Here is a 21976-nt window from a genome sequence, read left to right on the forward strand (position 1 = left end):
CCATGGATGGAGGAGCCTGGTAGGCTACAGTTCATGGGGCCGCAAAGAGTCAGACTCGACTGAGCAACCTCACTTCACTATGGACCTGACATTTGGTTAAAATGCTGCAAATATTTCTCTCGGTTGTTGTCTTTGAATTGTATTTATTTATTTCCAAAAGAAAGAAGTGTACTTACATTGAGTAGAATCTGCTAAATTTAAAATTTTCTACCTGAATGTCCTCCTTTGAAAGTTCTTTTCCAGCCCAAGGTGTAAATAACAGCTAAGTTTTCTTCCTGGGTGAAGCTTTTGAAAAGGAGGAGGAAAAAGAGAAAAGCTGTTGACTTTGGCTCCTGCTTTCTTCCTTGTCCTCAGAGCCGTCTACCAACCCTCGGCAGGATCTGCGTCTTGCCCTGATCCTGCACCCAGAGGCCTTGTCGCCGCCCGCCGTTCCCTGCAGGCCCCCCGGGCTGACCTACTGTGCAGCGGGGCAGGGTGAGCGGGCGCAGGCTCGGGGGCGTGTGCCAGGCGCCGGCCTCTCCCGGGAAGGCCCGGGCTCAGGAGTGGGTTCAGGGCGCAGCCCCACCCCAGGCTGGCAGGTGCACGTCTCGAGTTCCCACCGTGCCCAGCGTCACACCCTGCTGGTGCCCTGCGGCCTCTCGCCCGAGTGGGACAAGGGGCCAGGCCGGATCACCACCTGCCAGCATGCCGTCCTCCCTAGGGGGCTTGCAGAGGTAAGCGGGGGCTGTGTCATCACAGGGGCCAGATTCCTTCTTCAGTCCTGGGGGCCTGAGCGCCTGATGGACTAAGTCCTCCTGGGGCATCGCCTTGGGCCGGGCATTCGCCCTGAGTTCACCCTCATGGGCTTCATTTCAGGCAGTGGGGAGCCCCCTCTCCTGACCGGCTGGCCTTGTCCCAGCTCTTGTCCTGGGCCTGGTGGGTGTTTGGGATAAGGGGGATGTGGGCAGAGGAGACGGGGATTTGGTGTCTGGGCTGGAGGCCTGGGTGGGCAGCTGCTGGGGTCGGGCTCTGCCGGCCTCAGTTCTGTGGTCACCTTCTGGGGGGCTGGCTGTGTCCCCCACCCAGCTCCGGCACTTCAGGGCCAGTCAGCCGCCTGTGCAGTTCAGGGTGCTGGCCGGGCCCTGGGCCCTAGAGCCTGTTCGTGCTGCGGAGGTCAGGAGGGGAGGGGCGTGGCATCTGCAAGCACCCCTGTCCTCTCCTGGCTCGAGGGGGGCTGCTGTGCCTCCGGGGCCCCCCTCTCCTCAGCCCACAGCCACCGCTTCCCGAGGGCAGGGGGACGTGACCAACCTCTTCCTGGGGCCTCCCTGGAGGGCTGACTGGTGGGTGTCGCTCCACTATCTGGGGTCCAGACCGGGTCCCACGGGCTGTCCTGGCCCTGATGGAAGGGTGGGTCCCATGGGTGCTGTTGGGACAGAAGGCTTGGGCGGCTGCTGTGGGTATCCCAGGCTTGCAGGTGCAGTGCAGACCTCGGGGGGGAAGGGCTGTGTGCAGGTTCACACTTGGTGGTCCTGAAGGCCGAGAACTTCGGGTTGGTTTTCTCTGACTTGAGGGAATGCCTGGGGCCCATCTTCTTGGTCAGCACCCTGGGCCTGTGGGCAGAGAGGCCGCCTGCCACCCAGGACAGGGCACCAGCAGGCTCAGCCTTGCAGCATGTCTGGATGCCACGGGCACGAGGGGACGAGTATGGGCCGGGGAAGTCCGGGGGTCCAACGGGGCAGAGGGGATGAACATGGGCAGGGGGAGCCCAGGGGTCCACGGGGATGGAGGGGACGGGCGTGGGCGGGGGAGCCCAGGGGTCCACGGGGATGGAGGGGACGGGCGTGGGCTGGAGGCTTCCAGGAGTCCATAGGATGGAGGGGACGGGCGTGGGCCGGGGGAGCCCAGGGGTCCACGGGGATGGAGGGGACGGGCGTGGGCCGGGGGAGCCCAGGGGTCCACGGGGATGGGGGGGATGGGTGTGGGCCGGGGATACCCAGGGGTCCATGGGGGCGAGGGGACAAGTGTGGGCTGGGGGAGCCCAGGGGTCCGCAAGGACGAGGGGACAAGTGTGGATCGGGGGAGCCTGGTGGGCTGTTTGGCCAGATGGGCTGCCTGGAATGGAGACCAGACTTCTTCCGCTGGGCGGGGTGAGGGGTCTGGGTGAGCCTCCTGGCCTGAGATGCTGGGACATCAATCCCCCTGACTGTATGGGAGCCTTTGGAATGGTCCCCCAACTCCACGCCTTGGCTTCAGGTCCTTGGAATGTTGTGTTTGTGGTTTTTTGAGATCAGCTTCTTGGGACAAAAATCTTCTGGGGTGCTGGGACCAGGGAGTGGCTGTGGGGGCTGTGTGACCCCATAGAAGGCTGTGACCCCGTGGGGCTGTGTGACCCCATGGGGGCTGCGTGATTCTCCTGGCCTCAGGCCAGCTCTTAGGGTGGGTAAATAGTACACGTGGTAGTGCAGGCGGATAGGGGACAGGGCAGGGCGTCTGGCAACGTTCTGCTGCCGCAGAGCTGCGGCGGCCACGTGTGGGCTGGATGGGGGCCAGAAACAGTCCAGAGTGGGGCCGGCCAGAATGCTTGCAGTCCGCTTTTCAGTGGACAAGGGGACACTTTGGTCTGAGCATGAGGTGATGGAGGCAGAATGGCAACTGAATGATGAGGAAGAGTGGACTGTTTCCATGGTGACTGGGCAGAAGAGTGGACCTGTTTCCATGGCGACCCGGGGGAAGAAAGCGTGCAGCATCGCTGTCTGGGACAAACTTGAATCTCCGTGTGCTGTGTCTGTCTGAAACACGTCTCCCCGCAGCCACGCTCCCTCCCACACTCTCAGATACTGTCTAGTCTGCTCTAGTCTGCATTTATTCTTTGCCAGTCTGTATCTGGAGCTTTTCAGGTGATGCAGTGGTAAAGAATCCGCCTCCAGTGCAGGGGAGTCAAGAAACCTGGGTTTGATCCCTGGATTGGGAAGATGCCCTGGAGGAGGAAATGGCAACCCACTCCAGTGTTGTTGCCTGGGAAATCCCATGGACAGAGGAGCCTGGTGGACCACAGTCCACGGGGTAGAAAAGAGAGTGACACAGCTTAGCGCCTAAACAACTCTATACTTATTGATTCTGTATCTACTAGATTCCGTATCTACACCTATTCTCTTCTACGTCTATCCTTTTCTTTCTGTTCTGTTTGGTTCTATTTCACACTATTCTCTAAGAGTGCTGGCTGCAACCTCCGGCTCTCAGGGTGTGACCCACTGAACTGACTTCAGGGCAAATGTGGTGTCACCCGAGGTGAGGAAACACCCCCAGGTTGTAGAGCATGAAGCAGCCCCCTTGGGGGAAGGACTCAGAGGGCCCTGTCAGGGTCAGGCGGGCCACCCTGGGCTCTCCTCACATCAGCAATCCCGTAAGCAGCACCAGAGGCCTGGCTGCGCCAGGCCGCGCTGACCCATCTCTTTGGCTCAGTGGCACCCTTGGCGACGCCCTGCCCCACCAGCCGGTGTGCCCAGCTGGACGGCCGCGGGGCTGGAAGGCCCTGGCCGCCTCTCACTCCCGGGGCTCGGCATCTGGGTGTCCCCTCCTGGACAGTGGCACGGCAGCTTCCTGGGTGGGTGCTGTCTCAGGACAGTGTTGAGGGAGAAGCAGCAGAAATTGCAAGGTTCTTCCTGCCAGCCTCAGATTCTGGACAAAGCAAGGCCCCTCACTCCCGACTCGGTGGGCGGTGACAGGTGGGGACTGGCTGAGGGGACGGGCGTCTTGGCCACGTTTCTTCTCTGTTGCACCCTGCATGCAGCGGCAGGGTGACTTTCCTTTCTGTGTTAGCAGCATCCTCTGGGTGGAGGGTGCCCCCACTCCTTCCCTCTATGTGGGGGATGTTGAGTTTGGACATCTGGGCACCGTCCCTTCTTCTTTTTGGTTTGATCTTTGTACAGATTGGAGAAGGAAATGGCAACCCACTCCAGTACTCTTGCCTGGAAAATCCCAAGGATGGAGAAGCCTGATAAGCTACAGTCCACGGGGTTGCAAAGAGTTGGACACGACTGAGCGACTTTATTTCACTTTGTACAGATGGCTGTTGCCCTGGACTCACTGGACCACGGCCTCACCCATCCTGATCACAGGGTTCCCAGGCCCAAGGAGACCTTGGCCAGCCCTGTGCCAGACCTCCTGCTGGTGTGTCTGGGGGTGGGGGTGGGCAGCGGGGGCCAGCACCTCCTTGTTCTTCTCAAACAGCCGAGCTGGGGCAGGGGGGCAGGGTCTGGTTTCCTGAGGATGAAGCCTTCCCAGCCAAGGGCTGATCTGTGAGGAGGGAGCCTGCCTCCTCTTACCCTTGAAGTCTTATAAGTTCAGTCTTATCCTTGGCCCCTGATAATTAAATGCTGCCATTGCACCTACCTCCTTGGCTTGGCCCCACACCCAGTAGGGCATTTGGGGCTCAGCAAGGACAAGTGGAAGGAATGATGGATGGACAGACCACCGCTGGTGACCGCTGTGGGTGTGTTTATGTGGCCACTTTGGATCCTACACGGGAGCCCTGGATTGGGCCCTGGGATCAGCCAAGGGAGATTTTGTTCTGGAAAAGCAGGAGGACAGATGGAGGCTTTGACCTTGTGTGTCTGTGTGTGTGTGGGTGGGGGGAGGCTGGCCCTTTTCAGCTCATTCCTGCGTCCCTCGGGCTACGGGATCACCGAGGAGGGGGCAGATGACCAGGTGTGGCCCTGGGCCTCCGAGAGCCTTCTGCCTGTGGCGCTGGATCTCGTCGGGCGCCGTGTTTCTCGATTCTGGGTAAAATTCGCTGAGTACAGAGTGGTGGGCAGATGTTGTCCTTCTGGAGAACTTCCTTGAATTGGAGATGTCCAATTCAAGGAGGTGTCCTCGTACTGTTTATTACCCATAATTTCAGATCTTTTATTGGTTCTTACTTCAGATGCTCAGAATTCTCCCTGAACGGCCCCACCTGGAGCACTCAGCAGTCAGCCAGCTGCTCACCTGGGCCTTGGGGGCTAGGGGCCTTGAGCTCCCCCTCGCCAGCTCCCACTGGAACGGGAGCAGTGCCCCGCCCGGCGGCCCCATCAGCTCCGGCCGCTCTGCTGCAGGGCCGGCTGGTGCCACTTCTGAGCCCACGATCCATGACCCTAATAGCAAAGCCTGAGGGGTGCTGGCCGCCTGGCCACCCCAGGAGACCCCTGTCCCTGAGCAGGGCAGAGCCCACCACCTGGCTGTAGCCCGGAGCCCCCACACTTGGGCTCCACGTGCAGGAGGCTTGGGGCTCTTGGCAGTCTTCCTATTGAGTGAGTCAGGCCAAACCAGAGAGAAAGGGGCTTCACCGAGAACCCTTGGTTTGAGTGGTCAGGTCCTCACGGTCCTTCCTCACAGGAAGCCTCTTTAATCAACAGCACAGGAAGTGGTGTTACATGGTTTATAATTTTCAGGTATATTTAAATATTCTACATTTATTGACTTTTAAAAGGTGACTTTTGAAAAAGGTGACTTTTATAGCCCTGAACTCTTCAAAAATATTTCTATTTATTATTATTTGACTTTTAAAAACAGCTTTATTGACATGTAATTCATATACCCCACGCTTTCCCCAGGTTGTGCAGCCGCTGAGCTGGCCCTAAGGGTGAGGGTCTGTGAGCACTCCCTGGGGCAGGAGGAGGGGACTGTGAGGCAGACTGGGGAGGCGGTTTTCCAATGTTCACTTAAAACAGATGGACAACGCGAGAGTTGTGAGTTAAGTTTTATTTGGGGCAAATGAGGACCACAGCCTGGGAGACAGCACCCCAGGCAGCTCTGTGAGACTGCTCCAAAGAGGAAGTGTGTGTGTGTGTGGGGCCAATGTGTGTGACTTTGGTGAAGGAGGAGTTCATGAAATCAAGGCTTATCTTACAAAAGGTTTTCTGCTAGTCATGAGGAGCTGATGTCACCATGAAGGGATTTAGTGATTTCTTAAGATGAGGACACACAAGAATTGGACTCGTAAAATCAGTTCTGAAAATATCTATGTAAAGACCTGTTCCACCAGTTTTCCTGGAGCAGAGTGCCTCATTTCAGAGCGTGTCAAAGGCTAACAGCTGGGCTGTACAGGATTCCATTCCCCAAGACAGACGGCAAGTGCCCGGGACCCTGTGGCCCTGAGGGGCAGAGCAGCCCTCCCGCTGCCAGGCCCAGAAGTGGCTTCCCGAGCACCAGCCCGTCTTCTGCAAAGGAAGAGCCTCTCCTTAGAAATGAGGGATTTCTCTGAAGACATTATTGTTCTTGGGCTGCTGTTGTTACCACCAAAAATCTTGGATTCTCTGCCCATTGAAGCCAAACAACAACAACAAAAAAACAGAGACAATTTGGAGGAAATAGAAAGGTGGCTTTAATTCTCAACCAGTGCGGGGAGACAGAACAGAACAGGCTCGTGCCTTGAGGACTGGGCCCTCTTCCACGAGGAGTCAGGGGATCCCATAGATGAGGGCTCACAGTTGGGGTGGTGATGAGGGACGAGGACATCAGGATCTGGTATTCTTCTTCCTCCTGCATTGTTTCGGAAGCAGTCGTAGGTTGATGTTGGGTAGTTGGGTCTTGAACTATGTTGTGTATTGAACTATGGCCTTCTTTCTGAGTGCAAAAAATGAGAAAAACTACAAGAGGTGGTCTGCAGAGAGAGAGAGAGAGAGCGTGCAGTAAAGGTGAGCACCAGATATAGGATATGTTACATAGAGTTAATAGGTGCAGAAATCGTTCTTGCAGAGTCAAAGGTCGAAAAGCGAACTTAGTTATAGGTCATCGCTGTTCAGGCTCAGTTGTGTCCAACTCTGCGGCCCCAAGGACTGCAGCACACCAGGCTTCCCCGTCCATCACCAACTCCCAGAGCTAACTTGAACTCATGTCTGTCGAGTCAGTGATGCCATCCAACCATCTCATCTTCTGTGGTCCTCTTCTCCTCCTGCCTTCAATCTTTCCCAGCATCAGGGTCTTTTCCAATGAGTCAGCTCTTCTCATCAGGTGGCCAAAGTTTTGTAATTTCAGCTTCAGCATAAATCCTTCCAATGAATATTTGGGGTTGTTTTTCTTTAGGATGGACTGGTTGGATCTCTTTGCAGTCCAAGGGACTCTCAAGAGTTTTCTCCAACACCACAGTTCAAAAGCATCAATTCTTCAGCTCTCAGCTTTCCTTATGGTCAAACTCTCACATCCATACATGACTACTGGAAAAACCATAGCTTTGACTATATGGACCTTTGTCAGCAAAGTAATGACTCTGCTTTTTAATATGCTGTCTAGGTTGGTCATAGCTTTCCTTCCAAGGAGCAAGCATCTTGTAATTTCATGGCTGCAGTCACCATCCACAGTGATTTTGGAGCCCCTCAAAATGAAGTCTGTCACTGTTTCCATTGTTTCCCCATCTATTTGCCATGAAGTGATGGGACTGGATGTCATGATCTTCATTTTTTGAATGTTGACTACAGATTAGGAACAGTTAAAGTAAAAACTAGGAGTGATCAGGCCTGCTCATTATTCTCTGTTTCTTTGTTTTCAGGGAAGGAGAGAAAAACTCATTACTCTTTTCTCCTTTTCACTGCAATACTGTGGAGAACTTGTTCCCTTAAGGCCAAAGGCCCTTATTGTAAATGTGATAGCAGAAATTTCCAAGAGGTGCTCAGTGAGGCTCCTCTGAAGGGGCCAGCAAACACCCAGTGTTTGCTGAAGTGAGTTTTATGTGTCAGAACAAAGTCAGGCCTGGGGCAGACGGAGGGGAAAAGCCAGGCCCATTAATGTCCCAGGAGGGCCTCATCCAGCTGGGCTTAAGCTCTAACTATATGGGATGATAAAACGCTGTGTAAAGTAGATAGCCAGTGGGAAACTGCCGTGTGGCACAGGGAGCATAAAGCCAGTGCTCGTGACAACCTGGAGGGGCAGATGGGGAAGGGAGTGGCAGGGAGTTTTACGAGGGAGTGGACATGTGTATCCCTGTGGCTGATTCATGGTCGATGTATGGCAGAAACCAACACTGTAAAGCAATTATCCTTCAATTTAAAAAAAGAAACCAACCGCTCAGGCTCTAGTGACAAGCTGCCCTCCCTGGAGGGTCTTGTGAGCTCTGCCGACGCGACTCGACTGCGGTGCGGGAACCCCGTGACCACAGCATGGCCTTCCAGAAGTGCACCCCTTTGGGGCTTGGGGAAGGTGTGCAGCGAGCAGACCCTGGGGCCTGGCCCCTCGGCTGCCGCACCGTCCCCCGCTGCCTCTGCGGCCACCCTCCTGGGGCCCACGGGTGGTGACTGCGGGCTGACGTGGGCATCCTTTCCCGGCAGCCCCGCCCTGCATGTGAGCATACTACACTTGGTCCAGCGTAGTCCCGAGCTTACGGAGGCTCAGCCTGTCTGCCTGCTGGTTCCTGGGAGCCCCTCTCAGGTGGATCTCAAGTCCTTCGTCAGGAGGACATGAGGGAGCATTAGGCAGCTGGGGGTTGGAGAAGCTCACATTATGTCTGGAAACCCAGGTATGGTAGCAGATGCAAGTGGTGGAGCAAGGGACTCCCCTGATGGTCCAGTGTAAAGAATCCACCTTCCAAAGCAGGGGACGTGGGTTGGATCCCTGGTTGGGGAACTGAGATCCCATATGCCGTGACTCGTGCGACCCAACTGCTGAGTTGTGTGCTCTGGAGCCCATGCTCTGCAACATAAGATCCCACGTCCACAGCTAAGACCTGATGCAGCCAAATAAATAAATATAAAAAAGGGGTGGAGGGAGGGCAAAGCATGTGCCACAATGGCTTGACCTTAAGGGGGTGTGTGTGGAGAGCAGAAAGTGATGGCAGGGCCTCAGATTCCCCCAGCTTGTGTCTGAGACTAGGCTCTGGTGCAAGAGAGGAGACAGGAAGCAGTAGCAAGAGGGTCATTGAGAAGCTGTGATCACTCATCTAGAGCCAGACATCTGCAATGCAAAGTCAGGAGGGCCTTAGGAAGTATCACTGCTAACAAAGCTTGTGGAGGTGATGGAATTCCAGCTGAGCTATTTCAAATCCTGAACGATGATGCTGTTAAACTGCTGTACTCAATAGGCCAGCAAATTTGGAAAACTCAGCAGTGGCCACAGGACTGGAAAAGGTCAGTTTTCATTCCAATCCCAAAGGAGGGCAATGCCAAAGAATGTTCAAATTGCCGCACAATTGCACTCATCTCACACACTAGCAAGTAATGCTCAAAATTCTCCAAGCCAGACTTCAACCATACGTGACCCATGAACTTCCAGATGTTCAAGTTGTATTTAGAAAAGGCAGAGGCACCAGAGATCAAATTGCCAAATTCCAATGGATCATAGAAAAAGCAAGACAATTCCAGAAAAACTTCTACTTCTGCTTTATTGACTATGCCAAAGCCTTTGACTATGTGGATCACAACAAACTGGAAAATTCTTCAAGAGATGAGAATACCAGACCACCTTACCTGCCTCCTGAGAAACCTGTTCAAAATTGGGAAAGGAGTACGTCAAGGCTGTGTATTGTCACCATGTTTATTTAATTTATATGCATAGTACATCATGCAAAATGCTGAACTGGATGAAGCACAAGCTGGAATCAGGATTGTTAGGAGAAATATCAATAACCTCAGATATGCAAATGATACCATTCTAATGGCAGAAAGTGAAGAGGAACTAAAGAGCCTCTTGATGAAGGTGAAATAGGAGGCTGAAAAAGCTGGCTTAAAACTCAATATTCAAAAAACTAAGATCATCTCATCTGATCCTATCACTTCATGGCAAATAAATGGGAAAACAATGGAAACAGTGACAGACTTTATTTTCTTGGGCTCCAAAATCCTGTGGAGAGTGGCTGTGCCATAAAATTAAAAGATGCTTGCTCTGTGGAAGAAAATCTATGACAAACCTAGGCACCATATTAAAAAGCAGAGACATCACTTTGCCAACAAAGGTCCGTCTAGTCAAAGCTATGGTGTTTCCAGTAGTCATGTACGGATGTGAAAGTTGGACCATAAAGGAGGATGAGCACAGAAGAACTCATGCTTTCAAATTGTGGTGCTGCAGAGTCCCTTGGACTGCAAGGAGATAAAACCAGTCCATCCTAAAGGAGATCAGTCCTGAAAATTCACTGGAAGGACTGATGCTGAAGGTGAAACTCTAATACTTTGGTCACCTGATGAGAAGAGTCTGTTGACTGGAAAAGACCCTGATGCTGGGATAGATTGAGGGCAGGAGGAGAAGGGGATGACAGAGGATGAGATGGTTGGATGGCGTCACCAACTCAGTTGGATATGTGCTTCAGCAAGCTCCGGGAGACAGTGAAGGACAGGGAAGCCTGGCGCGCTGCAGTGCATTGCGTCGCAGAGTTGGACACGACCGAGTGAGTGAACACCACCGCACACACCATTGCGTCAGAGCTGGCCGTGTGGGTGTGAACTCGGGGAGTTCCCAGCTGTGTCCACTGAGAGGACCCAGCAACTGACAGCGTCCCGGAGCAGCGAGCACCCCCAGCCCCCAGGCTGTGGTCCCTAAAGACCGTTTCTTTTCTTTTACTTTTTTTTAAGCCCGTTTCTTTCCAGCGAGACCTGGGTTGTCTTGGTGATGTGGCTGGTCGCAGGCCAGCAGGCAGGTGTAGACGGCGAGCCGGGCAGTGCCCCGTCACACCAGACAGCAGACCGCTAGCGTTCGGCTGCCAGAGGCATGTGCAGTGGCTGAAACTGACTGGATACAAGGCACATTTTTTTTTTTTTAATCAAAGCTTTTTCCACTCTAGTGATAAGGACCAAGAAATGAATTGTGAATCCATTTAAATGGCAATAAAAACTGGAGACTGAAATAAACACAAGGGGCACAGGACTGAGGTGATGAAAATGACCAAACACTGTCAAGAGCCTAGAGAGAAAACAGCCCCTGGGCGCACGGACCCGGCCCTTCCCCGGGAAGGCGACGCTGGGCCCAGATCCACCCAGCGCCCCCTCCCGGAGCAGCCCCGGACCTCCGCCCCCTGTGACAGGGCTGCCGGCTCCTGCCTGGTTCTCCCCGACCTGTCCCGCTGGACATCTCTCAGCTCGTTCGCCTTTGCCCTGGGTCCCGTGCCCCCGGAGGTTTCCCTACCCTGTCCCGTGGGGAGGCCGCCAGCCCACGGCTCCTGTTCATTCCCCAGCTGGGCCGGCCCCGGGGAGCACTGCGCGAGCCCCGGGCTTCCTCACCGTGTCCTAGCATGTGGGACTCCCCGCCATGTGTGTGTCCAGATCACAGAACCTGAGATGGCGGAGGGGTGAGTCCCTGGACACGTCCGTGCTGGGCAGGGGCTCTGAGGTCCGGAAAGGCGGTGCGCCCTGGGAGGGAGGGAGCACCCGCCTGACCCGCCGCCTTCATGGCTCTGAGCGGTTTCCTCTGATGGACGGAGCCAGCTGGGAGTCCGGCGCGGCGGCCTGTCCATGGGTGGCCGGCTGCTCACTGCCCCGGACGGCATCAGGCGCCATCCCTGCCCTGGGGTCGGTCGCCTCCCTTCCTAGCACCTGGCAGGCCCCTGCTCCCTGACACTGTTTAGAATTGTCCTGCTATGACCGCATGATGTGCTTCCATGGGAAGATGAGTTAAAATTGAATTCTGAGTTAAAAACTCTCTTTGGGGGATGACATGAAGCTTCGAGACTGTTGGGTGCGGGGTCTGGCCATCTCCTTGCCCCAGAGCACAGTGGGGGGTGGGGACCTGCGCCCCGCTTGGGGCCAGGGGGCCAGAGGGGTCTCACGGGGCGGCCCTGCAGCCAGTGTGAGCCCACTTCTGAGTCTCTGTCTGGGGGGTTGTCGAGAGGTTCCTGCGAGGCCGAGGTCTGGCCGCCCGCTGTCCGGCATCACCCGCCAGCTGCCCTTTCCTCCCGGGCTCCTCCCCCGCGTGCCCCTGTCCTGTCCCCGCAGAGCGCTGTGCGGGGGCCCCAGGCAGTCAGGGAGCTCCGTCCCGGCTCTGCTCCCTGTGCCAGCCTCCGCGTGCAGGGGCGTCATCAGCCCCTCTCACCTGGAACCTGACAGCCGCACGGAGCGGCCCCTCGTCCCCTCCAGCCCCGCCGGGCCCTCCACTACCCCCAGAGGCCTTCCTGGTCCCAGCCGCTGCCGCTCCACATCGCTGGAGCCCGAGGAACCAGCTGCCCTGGGGACACAGGCCGCGTGGAGACGCGGGCCCAGGAGGGACCTTCTCCTCTTTCGGACACGGGAACACCTGGAACTCACCCTTCCCTTGGATCTGCCCGAGAGGAGGCCTCAGAGCCGGCCCTGACACCAGCAGGGGGCAGGTGGTGAGGAGGGCGCTCAGGGGGAAGGGCCATGAGCCTCGGAACCAACCTGGGAAAGGCAGTCGTGAAGCCTCCTGGTGCCTGGGGGCAGGCGGTCAGCGTAGGTCCGTCCTGGAGACGGTGTCTGGCTGGGTGACTCCTCCCGGGAGCTCAGAGCAAGGCTGAGGGGAGCACATGCAGGCCTGCCACCCCTGAGAGGTCAGGATGCTCTGATGAGCCATCAGCATCCCTCCCGCGCCGGGCTGGTTGGGCTGCCAGGTGTCCTGGGAGCAGGGGTCTCAGCAGAGGCCACAGAGCCCCGCCTTCCTGACTTGCACCTGTCTGCAAGAAGGAAAGGAGTGGGTGATGTGTAGGGGGTGGTGTTCTGGCTGAGTGAGGGGTCCCGGTGGGCCCCTGCCTGGCAGCACACAGGGGCCTGCCCACTGGAAGATCAGGGCCAAAGCGCCTGGATTCAAGCGGTGCCTGCACTGTACACAGGCGTGGCGAACGCCCGGAAACAACCCAGGTCCCGGAGACGGTGGCTTTGCCAACACCCTGCTGAGGCCACAGGAGGCAGGCAGGGCCAGGGCCGCCTGGCTGTGAATTCTGTCCAGACGTCCAGGAAGTGCCTGCAGCCCGACCATCAGGACTAAACAGGGGCCTGACTCGGGGGCTGTTCTTGCTGCAGGCTGGGCCCCCTGGATCCAGGGCCACGGCCAGGCCACAGGCAAGAAGCTCACTTGTATTTCAGAGGTGTGTCTACCTCCATGGGCAAACCTAGCTAGGCCCAGGTTGCAGTCCACCATTTCCACGGATTTACACAAACACGGTTGAGGCTGACAGTCACCACCTTCTCCTTGTGCCCCCCAGGACAGAAGCCGTAAACACTAAGTGAAGCTTTCTCAGCACTCCCTTGCAGTTGGGGGGGACCATGTGACCGCATTAGACCCAAGGTGGAGGAGGAGGTTTGTTAGAGGCTTCTAAAAGGCTTTTGGTTCCTTATTATGACTGGTCCTGTCCTTTCTACTTTCTCGCTGATGCAAATGTTTATGTGATGGCTGGAACTTGGCAGCCATCTTGTGACTATCAGGCTACGAGCATGGGGAGAGAGACATCAGTTTTCTCAGTGTGATGGGGCTGAGTCTGCCAGAGCCAGCAGCGTCCCTCCCAAGCTTCTAGAGTGGTGAGGGGAGTCTGCCATTGTTTTCTGATTCCTGCAGCTGAGGTTCCAAGTCACATGGGTTGTTGTTCAGTCACCCGGTTGTGTCTGACTCTTTGTGACCCCGTGGACTGCAGCACGCCAGGCCTTTTTATGCTGATGTGTGAATGCATGTCCTGGCCCTGGCAACTCCTTGAGCTCCAGACTCCTTTTTCAGCACTGCTGGGAACCTCCTCTTGGTGTCTCAGGACATTTCACACTCAACAGATTTGCTTCCGATCTCGTTCCCACCCTGTGGTTTCCCCTCCCTCGGCACCCCAAGCCAACTCAAACCAGGAGGTCTGCGGTGGCGGGTGGGATGTGTGCTGGGCTGCACGCACGAGCCGAGCACCGCACACGTGCCAGCTGCCCTTCCAGAAACCGAGGAGCTTGCCTGACAGTGGGCAGAGCTGTGCTGTGTGCCTAGTCGCTCAGTCCTGTCCAACTCTCCGAGACCCCATGGACTGTGGTCCGCCAGGCACCTCTGTCCATGGGTATCCTCCAGGCAAGAATACTGGAGTGAGCTGAGGAAATGGCAACTCACTCCAGTATTCTTGCCTGGAGAATTCCATGGACAAAGGAGTGACTATCACCTGCAGGGGATCTTCTCAACCCAGGGATCAAACCCAAGTCTCCTGCAATGCAGGAGGATTCTTGACCGTCTCAGCCACCAGGGAAGCCCAGTGGGCAGTACAGACTACAAAGGGACAGATGCAATTGTGACACCTTCAGGTGGCAGTGAGATATGAGGGGCAGGGTGAGCTGCAGGAAGGTTGGGAGACCCCCTGCCCACAGCCCAGAGAAGTGGGGGGCGGCTCATGCAGAAACTGGGTAGACAGTCTGCTGCTGAAGCCTCCTGAGTGCAGAGGTCCTGGGGCTGGGTGTTTGAGGAACAGGGGGAAGTGGAATGGCTGGAGGGTAGGTGTGGAGCTGGGGCCTGGGGACCGGCTGGAAAGACTTGCACTCTCCTGAAGGGTTTAGCACAGGAGGCTCTCCAATTATGGGATTTCATCAAGGGTTTGGGCTTGTTGAAAGAAAATGAAAGTGTTAGTCACCCAGTTGTGTCCAACTCTTTGAGACTCAATGGACTGTAGCCCGCCAGGCTCCTCTGTCCATGGGATTCTCCAGGGAAGAACACTGGAGTGGGTTGCCATGCCCTTCTATATGGGATCTTCCTGAGCCACGGACCGAACCTGCATTGCAGGCCGATTCTTTACCGTCTGAACTACCACAGAAGACTTTGAGCACTTCGGATTTTTCAATAAAAGGGTCTTTTGGACTGCTGAGGGGGAATGAACCACGGGGCAGGGACACAGGAGCGGGTAGCCAGGCCACCAGGGTTCGGGAGTAGCGTGGATAGGACAGAAGGTGGCGGGGGAGGGGGGAGGAGGGGGGAACGGACCAGAGCAGGTGAAGGAGCCGCTGTCCCTGGGGGTAGGCTGGGTTTGGAGGGCAGAGTTGGAGCCAGTCTGGACCTTGGAGGCTGCGATGCCTCTGCACACCCCTGTGGGGGTTCAGGGCGAGCCCAGGCTGGGGTGTAAGTCTGGGGCGGCCTGCAGATTGTGAGCAGAGCTGAGACTGGCTGGGCCTCCCCCCCCTCAGTACAAAGTGGCCCTCCGGGTGGTGCGGCGCAAGGAGCCCCTCACGGCTGAGCTACTGCAGCTTCTTCATCCCACCAGGGGATGGCGGGACAGGGAGTCCCTGCCTGTCTCTCCTCATCTGCTCACTGCCTCTCCCTGTGAGTTCTGGCCCAAGACCCCTGCCCACACCACCTTCAGCTCCTGCACCCAGGCAGGCCCCCCTGCCCTCACGGGCCCTAGGCTGGAACTCAGGGGTCTCAGTCAGGCCTGTCTCTCAGGGTGCCCTGCTCAGGGTTGAGGGTCCCCAGACCTGTTTTCACCTCTGACCGCCCCCGCCCCCCCAGGGAGTAGGTCCCCCTCTTGGCTTCTCCCAGCTTCTGAGCAGTGGACAGTGCAGGGAGCGAAGTGGGGGTGGTGTCTGATGACTCAGGCCCATCCTGGGCTTCCCCCCCGCCCCAGGGCCCCCACGGGCAGCGCACAGTAGGTGCTGGACACAAGTTATTACACGGGCGCTTGGGAGGGGGGGCGGGTAGGGAAGGGAGTAGGCAGCAGAGGCTCCTTCCGGGCCCTGTACTCAGTGCTGAGGGGTCCTCTGCCCACAGGTGCTTCTGGGCCGTGCTCCTCCTCCTGGCCCTGGCTGTGCTCCTGCTCGCCGGCGTCATGCATGTGGACGTCAGGCTGCTCATGCCGTGAGTCCTCCACTGGGTGGCCTGAAGTCTGGGCACTGCCCCCTCCCCGAGCAATACTGGGATGGGACCCCAGCATGCCCCACTCCAAGTGGCACCCAGCCCTGCCTGTGACTGTGGCAGGCCACGCCTCCCTTCCAGGCCTCAGCCTCCCCTCTGCAATGGAGGAGGGGCTCTTCCTGTGGTCACCCAGCCTGGGGGCCTCCTAGTATCTCCCATGGGCAGTAAGCTGCCCAGAACTCCGGGGAGGGATATGGGAGGGTTGAATCTGGGCCAGGTTGGGGGTGCCCTGGGCAGAGCTGCTGTGTGCGGAGGGTAACCAGGAGGCAGGGCTGGGGTGGTTAGAACCCCCTAGTGGTCTGGGGGTCAGGACCCCTGCCCCCCTGCTGGTTGGTGGTATGGCCTCTGTGAAGCCCAGGGTCCTCCCGATGGCTACCCAGCCCCAGTGCCTTAGCCTGGCTGCTGGGATGGCCCTCCAGCCCTGGGCCTGGCTGATCTCCACAGGAGAGGGGAAGTGCTAAAGTTCCTGGGTATCCTTGCCTACCCCCCAGGCCTGGCACTAGCCTCGGGACCCTGTCTCCACCATCCTGGGTCACTCTCACCAGCCCTGTTTTGGGGTCCTGTGTTGGGGCAGGGTGGGCACCTGTAGCTCCAGGCTGGTGTCCACAACTGGGTGGGTGCCACCCTGAGATCATGGGAGTGGGCATCAGCGTCCAGTCTTGCCCGGCAGTGAGTCAGCCCGCTCAGCATGAGGGGCCAGCCAAGCACCGCTGGTCATATGGCCTGGCTCACAGGGCAGAGCCATGCTGGGCGCCCTCAGAGCCACGCAGGAGGCTGGGAAGCAGAGGGGTGCAGGGCCTGGGAGAGCAGCCTGCAGTATGTGGGAGCAGGTGGTGCAACCACTGGAAGGGCACAGCTAGGGCGGGGTCTCAGGTAAGGGGGCACAGTGGCGGGGCTGGGCTGGGGTGTTTCCAGCTCAGGGAGTGTGGGTCGGGGAAGCCTGGACGGTGGAGCAGGTTTGCGGGCCTCCAGGTTCAGGGGTCGCGGGGCTGGGATCTCTCCGGCCGGGCAAGCGCGAGGATCCCCGGCCCACGGCGCTGCACTCTTCCCCCAGCCAACTCGGGGACCAAGTTGACGGGCCCCCCGTCACCAACGTCATGTTTCTTAAGACGCACAAGACGGCCAGCAGCACGGTGCTCAACATCCTTTTCCGCTTCGCCGAGACGCACAACCTGTCGGCGGCGTTGCCTGCTGGCGGCCGCTTCCACCTCGGTTACCCCTGGCTCTTCCTGGCGCGCTACGTGGAGGGCGCGGAGCAGGGCGGCCCCGGGCGGCGCTTCAACATCATGTGCAACCACCTGAGGTTCAACCCGCCAGAGGTGCGCGGGGGCGGGGCTTTCCGGGGCGGGTCTCCCGGGGCTGGGCTCCATGGGGCGGGGCTACTGGAGGGCGGGGCTCCGGGGCGGGGCTCCTGGGAGGGCGGGGCTTCCCAGAGGGCAGAGCTTCCAGGGGCGGTGCTCCGGGGGCGGGACTCCTGGAGGGCGTGGCTCCCGGGTGGGGTCCCGGGACTCCCGGGGGCGTTGCTCTCTGAGTCAGCAGCGGGAACCGGCGTCTGCCGCCTTCTCCCCTCTTAATCCCCTCCTCCTGGGTCCAGACTCACCAGCTCGTCCCTCCGCAGGCCCTTTCCACGTATTCACGGCTCCTTCTCTGGGTCATTCGGGTCTTAGCTTAGAGGGCATCTCCTCCCGGGGGCTTCTCTGACCTCCTCCCCAAAGACTTAGCAGGAGTGACGGGGAAGGTAATGGGGGCCGGGGCGTGGCCAGGCTCAGGGGCTTTCAGGTCGTTCTGGATGCTGGTGAAGGGTGGCAGGCAGAGGAGCCAGGTGGCCTGGACTGGATGCAGGGGACTGGGTGCGGGGGGTGGGGGGCCGGGGGCAGGCTCAGGTGTGCTGCGGGGTGGGGGCAAGGGAGGAGGCACCACCTGCCCCCGGGACCACCCCTGAAGGAGCCCAGAGGGTCACCAGCCCTTCCCCTTCTGTCTCCCAACAGGTGCAGAAAGTCATGCCCAACGACACCTTCTACTTTTCCATCCTCAGAAACCCCGTCTTCCAGCTGGAGTCCTCCTTCGTCTACTACAAGAGCCACGTCCCCGCCTTTAGGAACGTCACCAGCCTGGACGCCTTCTTGGCCTCGCCGTGGACCTACTATAACCAGAGCCTGGGCCTGAGCAACGCCTACGCCCGGAACAGCATGTGGTTCGACCTGGGTTTCGACAACGACGCGCCGCCCGAGGAGGACTACGTGCGCGCGCGCCTGCTGGACGTGGAGAGGCGCTTCCAGCTGCTGCTCATCGCGGAGCACTTCGATGAGTCCATGGTGTTGCTCCGGCGCCTGCTGCGCTGGCGGCTGGACGACGTGGTGGCCTTCAGGCTCAACGCGCGCAGCCGGCACAGCGTCACCAGCTTGTCACCCGCAGGCCAGGAGCGCGCCAAGCACTGGTGCGCCCTGGACTGGCGCCTCTACCAGCACTTCAACCGCACCTTCTGGGCCCGGCTGCGCGCAGAGCTGAGTCCGCGGCGGCTGCGCTCCGAGGTGGCGCGGCTGCGTGAGCGGCGGCGCGAGCTGGCCGCCCTGTGTCTGCAGGACAGCGAGCCCAAGAACAAGTCGCAGATCACCGATGTCCGACTGCGCCCCTACCAGTCAGGCAGGGCGGACATCCTGGGCTACAACCTCAAGCCGGGCCTGGACAACCAGACGCTGCAGACGTGTCAGCGGATGGTCATGCCCGAGCTCCAGTACATGGCCCACCTGTACACCCTGCAGTTCCCCGACAAGCCCCCCAAGAACATCGCCTTCCTGGGGGCCTAGAAGGACGGCACCGTGGGCTCTGGCTGGGCCCTCTCCTGTTGTTCCTGGAAGGCCCTGGGCGCTGCCTCAGGCTCCGAGGGGTCTCCTGGGGGCACCTGGGGTACCCAGGCCCTGCCAGACCACCAGTCCTCAGGACGAAGACCACCCATGATCCATCCTCTCGGAAGCGACCTCTCCGCTGAGGACCCGAAATATAGGACACCATCGCACCTGAACTGAGGATGTGAGCCTGCTCATCAGATTCACCAGATAGAAACGTCTTACCAGGTGGGAAAGTGAGAGATCTTCCATCAGAAGAAAGGAGTCTGGAGCTCAGAGCGGCTCCCCCTACTTTGCCAGCCATGGGTCATGGGACATGACTCTGGTCACTGAGACACTGTCAGCACCCCACACTCTGGAGGCGGGCCTGGGGACCTGGGTCTGGAATGCTCGGTTTTCCTTCTTTGGATGTATGAGGCTATTTCCAACTGAAGAACGGTTTTGGATTGAGAAATGTTAGAACTGCTTACAAGGCAAATGTTTTAGCCGGAGCACAGGTTGAAGCATGTGCTGCAACTCTGAGCTGCGACAACCCCCCCGAAAAGATGAGTGGAGGAGGAGACCTGCCGGAGACCTGGGAGGGGACTGCTGTACCCTTGGTTGCCGTGGAGACAGCACTGGATGAAACCTCAGAGGAGGGTGGCTTCCAGGTCCCCTTTCTTGTGGTTTGTGTGGAGGGAGTGAGGGTGCCTGCTTGGCAGAACGTGATCCCTGGCTACTTGGGGGCCCAGTGGTTAGTGGGGTGCACACACCCAGAACCGTGTGCCCTATGCCTGAGAAAAGTGGGCTACCTGGAGCACCCAGGAAACAGAGCTGCTCTTTCACACTCAGCTGAGAGGCTCAGCCTGTCCTGTCCGTCTGGCTCTGGGGCCCCCTTCCTTCCACGTGGGGACCTCAGCCCTGAGGACCCTGGCACCTGCTCAGGTGCTCCTGGGTCCAGACATGTCCACACTTTTCAAGAGAATCAGCACTTCAAAGAGAAGGGGAACTCTCACCCCCAGAACAGGCAGCAGCTAACTTGGACACAATTTAATGGAGGGACTTATGCAGAATAAATTTTCAGTAAGAACATGGGAAATGCAGCAAATTTGAGAATAAGTGACAATATTTAGAAACAGAATAAAATGAACAGAGTCCATGCAGGATGGACCAGAGATCCAGGTCAGCAGGAGACGCCCCCCCCCCTCCTTTCCCCTCCCCTCCCCTGCCCCCAGGAGGTTCCTCCATCCTCCACCCAGAGGAAAATGCAAAGAGGGAAATTGCAAGGGAGAGAGGAGACAGGGAATCAGATCCCAGATGAGCCAACCTGACAGGAATCCGGGAAGGGGTGTAGGGGCCATGGGTGAGAGCTGATAGCCAAACAAAAATGGGAAAAATGACCCTGATTTAAAGAAAGCCTCCAGCTCCCCCGGTGGTCCAGTGGTAAAACCTGCCAATTCAGGAGACACAGGTTTGATCCCTGACCCAGGAGGATCCCACATGCCACGGGACAACTAAACCCGGGCACTACAACTGCTGAGCCTGTGCTCCAGAGCCTGGGGGCTGCAACCACCGACCTTGTGAGCTGCGGCTACTGAAGCTCGTGGGTCCCCGCGCCTGTGCTCTGCAACAAGCAGAGCCACTGCCATGCAAAACCCCTGCGCTGCAATTAGAGAGTAGCTCGTGCAGCAGTGAAGACCCAGCACAAACATAAATACACAATAAAAATAAACATTAAAAAAGACCCAGTGCAGCCAAAAATAAATAAACTAAAATAAAAATAAAGACTCAAATCCCATCACTGCCCTGAGCCTCAGGCATATCTGCCAACCGCCAGAGAAAACACAATCCCTGCTCAGCTGATGTGAACAAGAGAGTGAATCTAGGATAAGCAGGAAGTACGGAGGCCTCTTACTACCAAGCGAGCGGGCTGTCTGCGGCGAGGCGGTGTCAGACCGTCACTGCTGCCCACAGAGCCGGCACCGGGGAAGTGGGCTATTCTCAGCTGCACGGTAACCAAGAGCGTGAAACTGCCATGGAGATTCAGTGACAGTTACTTTTGTCTTTGAGGTTGGCAGGAGCGTCAACCAGCACTGTCTTTTTGGAGGGAAAATTGGGGGTATTTATCACAATGTAAAGTGCATGTGGTTTGTAACAGACAACTTTGGAAACAGTCTGTCTGCTTGTCTGTCCAGAAGACTGTTTAACGTGCAGTCTGACGCCGCCAGTAAAGCTGGCAGCCTGGACTCTGTGGTCTCCTTTCCAGAGGGGCTCTGGCTGTGTGTTGTTGGAGGCGGGGTTGGTGGGTGGGGCTGCCCACCCGGGGTGGGTGTGCAGGGGAAGCTGGGGAGAGAGGCTGGTTTTTCAAGGGAAGCAGGTTCTTATGAGACATCTCCATGTTTTAAAAAGCTGGCATCTAACTAAAACATTAAAATGCTTGAGAGAGGCACCAGGGCATGCGTGTGTGTGTGTGTGTGTGTGTGTGTGTGTATGTGGGGGGGGGGGCGGCCTCCTTCCATGGCCCACAGGCGCCCTGTCCCGTGCCGCTGAACAGGCGACGCAGGGGCTTGGAGGCCCTGTCCCTGGGCCTGGGTTCTCCCAGGGAACTGGTGAACCGCGGCTGGTGGCTGGGGGCCAGGGACAGAGCTCGGCCCTCCCTTCCAGTTCGGATGGGCTCTAGAGACGCCAGGCCGTGCTAACGCTTCCTTAACACCTGTCTTCCCCTTTCCGCTCACTGCAGACCCTTGGGCTTTTATGTGGGCGCCGGCTGCCCGCTGGGGACATCCCGGGGCCCCTGGGGCGGGCAGAGTGATGTGCGCCAGGTTCAGCCCGCTCTGCAGAGGGGGCGCCACAGTGCCGCCCCACCCCCTCAGGCCGCGGGGGCCCGGCTCTGGTGACCCGCCGTGGCCATGGTGAGGAGAAGGCAGCCCAGACACGGGGCAGGACGGGGGCTGCAGCCCAGTGGGGGCACCCTGGGGGCCGGGGCGGGGGTGTGAAGGACCACAGAGCACTCACTCGCCTCTTCATGGGAGGCATCTCTGGGCCGCCACACTGAGCCCCCCAGGGAGGTCAGCCGTGGCCCTGCACAGCCTTGTTGGAGGATGAGCGCCCAGGGGGAGGCCGGTCGGTCAGCAGAGGGGGGCCCTGGGCGGCCTCATCCTGATGCGGCCCCTCCCGTGGGCCCTTTCACCCCCCGCCCGCTCTCTGCCGCGCCAAAGCCACACAGCTGGCGGGACGGCCCTGGGCCCTGACGCAGCCCTGGGCCGCAGCCAGCGTCCGCTCCCGGCCACACAGTGGGGTCTGTCTCTGCCCGGGAGCGGGTCAGAGAGGCAGGCGCTCCTGCGACCACCCTGCAGCCGGTCTGCCAGCCCGGTGAGTCCCTCTCCGCTCACACATACCCTGACCCTGGG

The 21976-nt window shown here is 58.3% G+C and overlaps 1 protein-coding gene across 1 annotated transcript; it reads left to right on the forward strand.

The window, feature by feature from the left end:
• Positions 1–623: 623 nt before the first annotated feature.
• GAL3ST2 (galactose-3-O-sulfotransferase 2) lies at positions 624–18625 on the forward strand. The gene is made up of 4 exons (XM_065931177.1): positions 624–713; positions 15598–15684; positions 16796–17060; positions 17730–18625. Exons 1-4 carry the CDS (start codon positions 685–687, stop codon positions 18546–18548), a joined length of 1200 nt encoding a protein of 399 aa, XP_065787249.1. The 5' UTR covers positions 624–684; the 3' UTR covers positions 18549–18625.
• Positions 18626–21976: the final 3351 nt, after the last annotated feature.

The sequence above is a fragment of the Muntiacus reevesi genome, chromosome 1 (genome assembly GCF_963930625.1).
Source record: "Muntiacus reevesi chromosome 1, mMunRee1.1, whole genome shotgun sequence".
Lineage (NCBI taxonomy): Eukaryota > Metazoa > Chordata > Mammalia > Artiodactyla > Cervidae > Muntiacus > Muntiacus reevesi.